General features: G+C 37.6%; 1 protein-coding gene across 2 annotated transcripts in view; it reads right to left on the bottom strand.

Moving 5' to 3' along the window:
• Positions 1 to 373: 373 nt before the first annotated feature.
• The window catches only part of LOC149831379 (uncharacterized), a 35,500-nt gene continuing 24,843 nt past the window's right edge, over positions 374 to 11,030 (bottom strand). The window contains exons 14-19 of one of the 2 annotated variants that reach the window (XM_090013853.1): positions 4,924 to 5,085; positions 4,679 to 4,807; positions 3,083 to 3,184; positions 2,907 to 2,986; positions 1,695 to 1,847; positions 374 to 1,172 (exon numbers count right to left, since the gene is read on the bottom strand). In XM_090013853.1, coding sequence (XP_089869979.1) covers positions 905 to 1,172; positions 1,695 to 1,847; positions 2,907 to 2,986; positions 3,083 to 3,184; positions 4,679 to 4,807; positions 4,924 to 5,085 — 894 coding nt within the window. In that variant the 3' untranslated portion in view covers positions 374 to 904. Of the gene's footprint in view, positions 1,173 to 1,482; positions 1,588 to 1,694; positions 1,848 to 2,906; positions 2,987 to 3,082; positions 3,185 to 4,678; positions 4,808 to 4,923; positions 5,086 to 11,030 lie in introns of those variants that run through there. The other variant, XM_090013856.1, reaches the window with a different exon arrangement.

The raw sequence follows: 11,030 nt of genomic DNA, 5'->3' as shown, positions 1-11,030 counted from the left end.
ATAAGATCCACGCATAATTCATACTTACGTTACTGGAAATTTCCGGATTCGGATTAACTTCAGATCCGATTAAATCCAATCCAGACATGCTTACCTTTGCAATTGCACTATTTTGAAGATATAACACGACAATTTTTCAATACAAGCCTTTGAAACACCATGATAAAATTACAATATTTTCAAGATTCTTTACAAGGATCTCAGGTTTGAATCTCATGGAAACACGCCCCAGCTTGACTATCAAGTGGAGAAAACAGAAAACAAAAGGGAGAGTAGGAATAGAATCTCATGTTTGAACATCACTGAAAAAAGGAAAAAGTGATGGGATGGAGGGATGAAGGCCATTGAGCAGATAGCAGGATCGAAACCAACATACGCCTTGAAATCCACAAAATGACATTCAGATGAAAAATAAAACCTCAAAATTTACACCGAAAAAATAAATAATTACATAAAATAACCAAATTTTCATGAGCAGCTGCTACCTACAAGCTATGATCCGGCAAAGGGAAAAACCGGTGGGAACAAGTGAGCTTAAACAATATCAAGACAATCCATCTATTCTAGGTTCAAAGCATGGATCATCTGCTTCTCTTTCCAGCCTTGACTTTTTGGCCTTTCTGCTTCTTGAACTTAGAACCTTTAGCTGAAAGGGCGCTTGTAACTCTCTTCCCTTCGAGCTTCTTCGTCAACTTAGCTACACTGGTAAGCCCCTTTCGCGCAGCAGCCTTCCTTTCTTCCCTATGATTGAGCATTTTCCGATCGAGTGGCCAGTACGCGTAAGGCTCCAGCTTATCTTTCTTCTTCACATCTCCAGTTGCTTTTCTGCTAGCATATTCGCTTCCAGTGTATGCCCAACCGGAGTTAGACTTCCACCGTTTTCCCCGATCTGAATATTTCGATTTCACTGAATGTCCACTCTTTTGGCTTCCAAAATCCATTTCATCATCGGAGTCGGTTTCAGGCTCCTTGTGCTGCTTTGGTTTTTCCTCAATCGCCCATCTGGAGTGAACTCTGGCTCTTCATAAGATTCTGATTTACGTTTTTTGTTCAAAGATCGAAGAACCGATGTAGTCTTCTGTTGGTCTAGGAGGTTGAGAGGATCATCATTTTCAGACCGGTCAAGAGAATCCAGCGGCAACCTCTTCCCTGAGAGACGTGCTCGGCTAGACCTACAAAATTGATATCCAAATAATATAGAAACGTAAAACATAATACTACTAATAATATCATGAAAACTACAATTTCTTGAAAGAAAGCAAGAAAGTCTGTAACTCTTTAACACCATCTTAAAACTAATCATGAGGTCAAAAAATAAAATTAATAAATAGTCTATGACGCAAACAACCAGTCATGTTCTACTAGACGCGTTTATGCTTCCATTTGCTTCGAAAAAATCCAACAACCACGCAACCCGTTAGAAGAGTTGAAAAACACAAACTAGTCATCGGCCTAACAACTCTATCTTGAACCATATTGATCCCATGAGGGGGACGGGGGCAGAGACTTGAAAATAGTCATCAGCAATCAAGACTGATTTATTTGCTCACCATGCATATATCAAGCACACTGAATGGCCAACTGACCCTGAAGAGAGAGAGAGAGAGAGAGAGAGGCCAACAATCAAGACTAGTTTCATAGAATTTACTTGCACATCAAGTAAATTTCAAGAACATTATCAATTGCTAACTGACCTTGAGGATGCAGCTTTTGAGGTGGCCCCAGAGGCAGCCTTGCTGCTTCGTCGGCTAGCAGCAGTCTTTCCTTCCATGATCTCATCATCATGGCCATCACTATCCCCATCTCCAACATCAGAAAATATATTTGTGTGACTCCACCTGCTCAGCCTGGAATATTTATTTTGACCAAATCAGTAAAAATGGTTCCCATCCGTCAGGATCATGCATATTATATCAACACATTTGCAACAAGGAAGAGTAAAGGAACACTTAAATTATGTTGATAAGAAATAATGGTTATTTACAGAAATATATCCAGTTATTTTTATAATTCAAGTTCATACTAAAAAATTTATAATTCAAAAATGTACCACATTTCTTTTGTGGTTAACCAAAATGATACCTATTGACTATTGTTAGTTCCTTTTGACCACAGTTCCTCGTTTCGCTTATGTTACCCTTACAATTATCAAGTCAACTTTTACCTTATATATTTCCTAGTTTCTCCCGTAAACTTCATTTTCTAGATGGGAACTTCATGAGGGTAAAAGGGGTAAAAGAATAAACATTTAATGGGAGTAAAATGGGTGAGCTAATAAGCTTTTAAATTTTTAATTGTTAGACGTGGTTAAAATAAGGGTGGTTACTGGTTACCATGGGTATGCATTTGAATATGTCTAAAAAGATGAGGTGTGCTTTTGAATTATAAAATTTTATAGATATGAATTTGAATTATGAAAACAGTTGCCCATGTTTTTTTTAATAACCCCAAAAAAAACCTAGGTGACAAGTTATGAAAGCCAAGGTTAAGTTTTAGTTTTTGAAACATTTGCTAATTAGTGCGTCAAAGCACTCAAAAGCAAACAGATCCCGACTTAGAGGTATCAGTAACTGTGGTCATCAATGGATAGTCCATGAGATTGCCAGAACTGCACCAGAGGATGAATAGTAGGGTCGGCCGGTATTTTGAAACCCAGGCAGGCATGAACCAGGCCCCTTTGACTCGGCACCAGCCCATTCATGGAGTGGGTCGGCACCCTGCCCACTAGCCCCAATACTGTAGAAGCATAGAGTTAAATACTGACTGAAGCTTAGATCCACGAAATCCAAGATGAGGTTGTCACAGTGGAGCTTGATGACCACAAGACAAATCATAGACGAGTTTCCAACCTCACTGGAAAGTGGTTAATGACACATGCAGGCATTCTCATTAAAAAAAAATCTAACCTTGCTGTGCTTGCTCTTGAATGAAGAGACTTTTCCTCTTCTGATTTAGCGGTGCAGCTTCGTTCTCTACGCTCTTTGGTCTGAGAAGTTCTTAAACAGAAGAAAATGTTATTTTTCAGTGAATGTGGGATGAAAGATCATTTAAAAAACAGAACAGTGATAACATATTGTCTAACCTTCCTAATATTGGTAAGGAGTTTCATATGTTCTTCGGGCATCACAGCTCTAACAGCATCTATACCACATTTCTTCACAAGCATTTCTAACAGAAATTTAACCTGGAAATAGGAAAAGAAATGTGCACCTTAAGCCAAGAAAAAGGTTAAGATGAGAAAAACAGAGGATTCCATCCTTCTTAGTGCATGGTTTCGACAGAAAAATATTACACAGCAGAAACTCAAGACGAATTTAGATTTTCAAATAACTACATTATGAGATATGAGAGAGAATCGTTTACGTAAGAAGGTAGGCGTTGCACCCATTGAAAATAAGATGAGAGAGAATCGTTTACGGTGGTTTGGACATATTCGGCGAAGGCCTAATGATGCTCCAGTTAGAAGGATGGAGAAATGGGAAAATATATTAGTTAAAAGAGGTCAGGGTAGGCCTAGGAAGATTTGGATGGAGATGATAGGAAAGGATATGAATGCTTTGAACCTCACCGAGGACATGGCATTGGATAGAAATGATTGGAGGAGAAGGATTCATGTGGAAGACCCAGAATGATTTTCTTTTTTGGTTCATATCGCCGACCCCAATTGTTTTGGGATGAAGGAGTAGTTGTTGTTGGTGTACATTATGAGATATTTTTTACAGACTTATTTGGACCATTAAAAAGGTTCTATTTATTTATTTACAGTTTACAAATCTTAATGAGAATTCACTATTCAATTAAAACTCCAGGGAGAAGCACAACAGTAAGACACGAGACATCATAACCAAATGAAGTACCTTTCCTCATACTTCAGCTGAACCAAAAAATAACAACAAAGTCATATATCAAAGAAAATATTAGCATCAGTAGATCATGACTACCAAATACAGTCTTGAGTAATATATCCCAAAACAGCTTCTAGAAATATTGTAAAAAAAAAAGTAAATCTGAGAAAACTAAGAAAATAAAAAAAAATTGCTACGTTTGCTAAAACAAAAAATAAGAAAACCAGCTGTCAATAACACAGAGCAGTGTTGTCAAAAGCGTGCCCCGAGGCACAAAAGGCATGCCTCGAGGCAAGGTGCGGCCTTTGATGTCTCTAGGCGCGCTAATGAAGTGCAAGGCACCATGAGGCATGCACCAACTCAAAGCATTTACATATTTTTGTGGTGGCTCTCTTGAAACAAAAAGTGCATCATTTGTGCATACTGCATATGGATGCCGAGAATTCTTGTGGTCCACATTTCTCCGTTTGCATAACGTGGAAAAAGTAAAGAATGGTGCCAGAATCCCCCTCTAATATCTCAAAAGCTGACAAACATGGGCTTTTCAATGCATCCAAAGTAACCACCTACATAGGTGGCAATTAGATTTCTTGGAAATTGCAGGACCCACATTTACCTTACAGTTCTCATTTCCCCAGATTTCTAGCAGCGTCCTCATTAATAAGAATGCCCTTTTACCATTAATTTCCCTCCTATCTAAACACACCTTGGAATAACAAATACATGTTTAACCCTCTTGTTCCATTTTGCTACCTTTTGTATTATCTTTTACTTACAATGCTTGGCAAGATAATAAGCTACACAATCCCCAGGAAAATAAATAAAGCACAAACCTTGGCCTTAAAATGGTTCTTAGTGTCATCTTTCCAATGCAATAACCCTTCCACCATGCTTTTCAGGTGCACCTGTAAACCCTCGGCTTGCAATTTGGCCACCAGCACCTTCATCAGCCCTAAATCAGCCTGCACATAACATGTAAGCACTGGAACTGCATCTAAAAGCAGGGTGAAAGTAATAGATGCACACTGAAATATTCTAAAATTGCACAAATTTTGTGATGCAATATGAAAGGACATACTTTTATTATTTCCCTATTCTTGCTCTGCAGCAGGACGAATGCAGATGGGAGCAAGTTCGAAACTACAGTGACAAGATCAGAGAATTCATATGCCAAGCGAGCCAAGCCCTTTACAGCTGCACTAATCATCTGTGGAGTTTTACCAGCCAGGCAGCCAACAACCTGAAGCAAATGTAAGAAAATATTAATTGAATACTTTCACAGATTATGTTTAGCTTTCAGTGATAATGAAGCATACCGGAGAGATATATTTGTTGTTGGACAACATTATTTTAGTCGTGTATGCGTAATGCATAAATGACAATCATTATTTAAGTCTGAGTCTAAGGCATCTGTCTTATCAAATTTCGAACAAGTGTTAAGTAACAGTTGTGTTTTTGTCCCTGCAGTACCCAGTCCAGAGTCCTCTAATAAGACTAACAAGTTGCATAGCACCCCTTGAGCCAGGGAAACTTCATATGAGTAGTATCCTTACAAAAGATAATAAAGGAAGAATAAGACAAGATGATTCCCAAGTGCAAACTTAAGTGCCACAAGTCACAGGCAACTGAAGGGAGGCTTCTATAACAGTCTTAGCAAACTTTCCTACAGCAAACTGAATATAAGCAGTACAATGAAAAAGACAATAAATCAACTCTTGGGTCTTGACTTCTTTATACAATCACTGAATGTGCAACTCAAGCAAGATCATCTCATTACCTTATTTCAAAGTAAATTCTGCAATGAAATACAAGGGTACACAAATAGATGCCACTAAGGGCTTACACAATTACAAATATGTGCACAAGTACAAGCCTCTTATGGGCCCATACAAATCAAGAACACATAAAAATAAATATCTTTATTGATAAATGCTTAAGAGAAGCATAAAGAAAACAATTATAGAGATACAAGAGGGTTGGAGGCTAGTCCAACTAGCCATTCCAACTAGTTTGACTAGCCATTGGACTAGCCCAATGGCTAGTTGGGCTAGTCCCAATGACTAGAAGTCTAGAAAGCTAAAAAAAGTAAAAAATTAAAAAAAAAAAGTGTTTTACAAAACTGCGCCTGATGGGCAGGTCCTATTACATAAATAGGAAAAAAAGACAAAAATGCCCCTAAGGGGCATTACCTATTACATGCATACAAAACACAAATCTCCATACATATGTATATATATATGTTTACCTGTACATATACACCTAATATATATATATATATATATCATACAAGTTATCACTCTCCCTCAAACTTATGGTGTGATCACCGAAAGTCCGTCTCGTAGAAAGTGAAACCGAGGTAACAAAAGTGTCTTGGTGAAGAAACCATATATTCTGAGGTGACATAAGACAAAGTCTTCAAAAATTCTTCATCCACATAGTGACAATTTATTTCGATATGTTTAATCCTTTCATGGAATGTGAGATTGTCAGTTATGTATATTGCACTCATGTTATCACAACATAATCTTGAGGGTATCTGCAAGTAAACCCCCCTTAACCTTCTCAACCATATGACTATTGATATTGTGGTAGCCATAACACGATATCCTGCTTTAGTAGATGACAAGAATACTTTCTGTTGTTTTTTGCACTTCCAAGACACCAAAGTCACTGAAAAAAACACAGAAACTGGTAGTTGAGTGTTTGCCATTAGGATCTCATCCCTAATCTGCAACAAAATATGTAATTAACTCGATTAAGGAGGATGAAGATGATAAGAGACCCTTAAAAACAAAATTTTGTAAATATCTAACAATTTTCATCACAACACTCATGTGCATAGTAATGGAAGAGTGTTGGAACCGGCTTGCAGTATGCACTGCAGGGGATATGCCTAGTTAGGTAATTGTCAAATAGGTGAGTCCTCCAATCATCTGACATAATGGAGTGGGATCCTCCAAGGGTGATCCATTATCTATTTTCATTTTGGCATTAATTACTTCTAGAGTATTTGCTCTCTTTTCATCAGTAATTCCACACTTGTCAATAATCTCAGTAACAAATTTGGATTGAGTCAATAAATAACCATGAGAGGAATAAGGTACCTCAATTCCTAAAAAGAATCTAAGAAACCCTAGATCAGTCATTTCAAAAATTTATTTAAGAATACTTTTAATGTAATTAACTCCTTGATTGTCTTATTCAGTAATGATCATGTCATCAACGTAGAGAAGTAAAAAAATAATACTTGCATCAGACTTCTTAACAAACATGACAGTGTCAATATAATGGGATTTTTAACCAAGTTTAATCATAACAAAACTGAACCTATCATGTCAGGCTTTAGGAGCATGTTTCAAGCCATACAATATTTTTCTCATATGAAAAACTTTTCCAGATGGAACCTCATATCCAGGTAATGAGTCCATGTAGACCTCATCTTTTAATTCACCATTTAAAAATGCATTTTTTACATCCATTTGATAAATGGACCAACCCTTAACAACAGTTACGACTATGAGGGTTTTAACAAAGGTCATCCTGGCCACAGGTGTAACGGTTTCATCGTAATCTATACACCATACTCATGTGAATAGCCTTTAGCTACTATTCTAACTTTATATATTTCTAAGGTTCCATCACTCTTAGTTTTTACTTTGTAAACAATCTACAACCTATGGTCTTTTCCCTTTAGGTAGGTCTACTTTACTTGAATTAGTGACAATCGGAAAGTAAAGAATCATTAGGAGTCATATAAAAGAAGGCACTGAAATCCAAGAGCCAAGAGTCTTACCAAGAGGTGACGAAAAGGAAACCACGACACCCATGATGGAAGATGACGAGCCTTGAAGCAGTTGTAAAGCTTCCACCAATTGGGACGTCATGGTTTCAATAGATTTGAAATCTTAGTTTCGTTCTTGTCCTCTTGAGAAGCATCTACTTTTGCCACCCTCTTCTCATTCTTTTGAATTTAGGACAATAGTGCTTGATGTGTCTTGATTCTCCACAATTATGACAAATAATATTCTTCTTCCCATCATTGTTGTGTGGCCTCCTGAAATGGGGCTTGGTGAAGTGAGGAAGCTTGTAAGTATTTGTTTTGGCATTGGGTCTAGAGACGGCCAACACATTATCTTTGATCAATTTGGATATAGACAGTCTTCATTATTTTCTCCTCCATACATACCTCAGTTAAAACTTCATGTAGAGATGGAATTTTCTAGCGATGGATATTGGTGACCCGTACTTGTTCATAATGGGGTCTAAGACCCTTCATGAATTGAAAAATTGAGCAACATTGGGTGTTTCTCATATAGGCTTCATTTTGGTCATTTGATACTAAAGTCTTTTGAGAGTACCATAATACTCTATAATGGTCTTATCCCCTTGTTTACAATTGTGGATGTGGTCACGCAAGTCCCATTTGTGTGTGGCATCCTTTTGAGTATATGGTTGTTTAATAAAGACCCATGCTTTATATGCTTTTTCGAATTCAAGAATGATAGCACATGGTTCTTTGCACAGACTTCCCATGAAGAAAAAGAAAACCTTAGCATGGCCAACCTCCCATTCTTTATGAGATGTTTTGTAGTCCAAGAGAGCTTTTTCTCTCTCACTCCCTTTAAAGGTTTCTTCCTTTGTCAAACCATCTTCTCACATAATAGACTTTGTGAGAATAGGTTGGAGTTCCGGTGTGGAGCCATCAACATATTGCCACAAGTCTTTTCCAACCAAAATCATCTTCACCGTGGTGGCCTACATGTTGTAGTTGCTCCCATTGAACTTGATGGACACCACTATTACAATCTCTTTGTCGGCCATGGAAAAGAGAGAAGAAGAAGAACAAGATAACAATGTTGATGGTGAGCTTTTCAAAGCAACTATCCCTCGATCTTCTCGAACCACCACCACGCAATCCATGTCCACACAAACTGCAAAAGAGCTTCAAGGCACTTATACCATTCAATGAAATACAAGGGTCACAAATAGATGCCACTAAGGGCTTACACAATTACAAATATGTGCAAAAGTAAGACAAGCCTCGTATGGGCCAATACAAATCAATAACACAAGCCACTTAAGGGCAAGAACACATAAAAATAAACATCTTTATTGATAAATGTTTAAGAGAAGCATAAAGAAAACAATGGGAGAGATCCCATATTTATAGAGATACAAGAGGGTAGGAGGTGCTAGCCCCTAGGCTAGTCACAAAGAATAGAAAGCTAGGAAAAATAAAAAAAGGTGTTTTACAAAACTGCCCCTAATGGGCAGGTCCTATTACATAAATAGAAAAGACAAAAATGCCCCTAAGGGGCATTACCTTATGCATACAAAACATAAATGTACATACATATGTAGATATATGTGTACCAATACATATACACCTAATGTATATATAGATCATACAAGTTAACAACTTCTAGTTCTAGCTCCTAAATTTGAAAATTGAGGTAAGGGAGAAGGTGCTTAGTTTTCCTATTTATGTATGTTTTTTTGTTTAAATTGTGTTACCATTAAAAACACAGCAAGTAATTCAATAAATAGGTCTAAAAACTAGCATGGATTTTTAGGTTCAATCCAAACCACCATGAACGATGAGTTGAACCAGAACCAACTCATAGACATAATTGCACCATGTGGATCCACATAATTTTGAAACTCCATAGATATACTATGTTAATTTAAATAGGATCCAACAAAGCTCAGTTGATGTTTGAACTGAAATAATTTGAACCCAAATAAGATGGGTGCGGGTGTGGCACTTTAAAAAAACTTGGGTTTGGGGGTGCGGGAGGGAAAATATATATATACATATATATATATATATATATATATATATATATAAGTTTTAACTCCGCCTGTGTATAACTGTTTAGTTATACACTGTCGGTCCCAAGCCCGGATAAAGGAGGACGGTTGCGGTAGGCTTGTGACAGCCAACATAAAAACTTAGTCATACCCTATGAATATGAACCAATATGAGAATTTCGTTGGGGCGTTCCCTACTGAGCGACGCGCTGTACTCTATAGGCCCGAAGGCAGTGATAAATGGGCAAGGGTTGCTAGGTCGTCGCCCGGAAGCGACGTCGCCTGGGTGTGGTGTCAAATAGGCAAGGGTTCCCTCACTTTGTTGGACGGGTGGGGGTAAAGAAGTTAGTCCAAGACCATAAAATTAGGTTAGCCACTTGGAACATAGGATCTTTAACTGATAAGTTGGTAGAGTTAGTAGATGTTATGTGTAGGAGAAAGATTGATATTTTATGTCTACAAGAGACCAAATTGGTAGGTGAGAAAGCAAAAGTGATAGAACCTTGGGGATATAAGATTTGGTATACAGGAATAAATAGGAATAGGAATGGAGTAGGGATTGTTATGAGTCGTGAGTTTATAGATAATGTAGTTGAGGTCCGTAGGAAGGGTGATAGGATTTTACTTATTAAATTAGTATTAGGTACGAATATTATTAATATTATTAGTGTTTATGCACCTCAAGTAGGTTTAGATGATTCCATTAAGCGTCAATTTTGGGAAGATTTAGATAGAGTAGTACAAGGGATATCTTATGGAGAAAGGCTTTTCATCGGCGGTGACCTTAATGGGCATGTAGGCATTAGTAGGGATGGATTTGAGAGTATCCATGGAGGCTATGGTATAGGAGAAAGAAACGAAAGTGGAGAAAGGATTTTAGATTTTGGTTTGTCCTATGATATGATCTTAGCAAACACTTGGTTTAGGAAGAGGGAGTCTCACCTAGTAACATTTAAAAGTGGGGTTAATACGAGTCAGATAGATTTTTTCCTACTTAGAAAGAGAGATAGGGGTTGTTGCATCGATTGTAAGGTTATACCGGGAGAAAGTGTAGCTACACAACATAGAGTCTTAATTTTAGATCTTAGAATTAGACAATACCGCAAAAGGGATAGACATATGATAGATCCTAGAATTAAGTGGTGGGCACTGAAAGAAGCTAAACAAGGAATGTTTGTAGAGCGGGTAGTTAAGGAAGTTGATTGGTGTCTCGAGGAGGATTCAGAATCTATGTGGAATAAGATAGCGGGTGGCATGAGAAAGGTGGCTAAGGAGGTATTGGATGAGTCTAAAGGCGGTGCACCGCTAGGTAAGGATACATCGTGGTGGAACGAGGATGTCATATTAGCTATTAAGGTTAAAAGAGAGTGTTAT

This window comes from Nuphar pumila, chromosome 7, assembly GCF_984573655.1.
Source record: "Nuphar pumila chromosome 7, dmNupPumi1.hap1.1, whole genome shotgun sequence".
Lineage (NCBI taxonomy): Eukaryota > Viridiplantae > Streptophyta > Magnoliopsida > Nymphaeales > Nymphaeaceae > Nuphar > Nuphar pumila.
The sequence above is the reverse complement of the archived record's forward strand: the minus strand, read 5'-3'. Positions and strand labels throughout refer to the sequence as shown.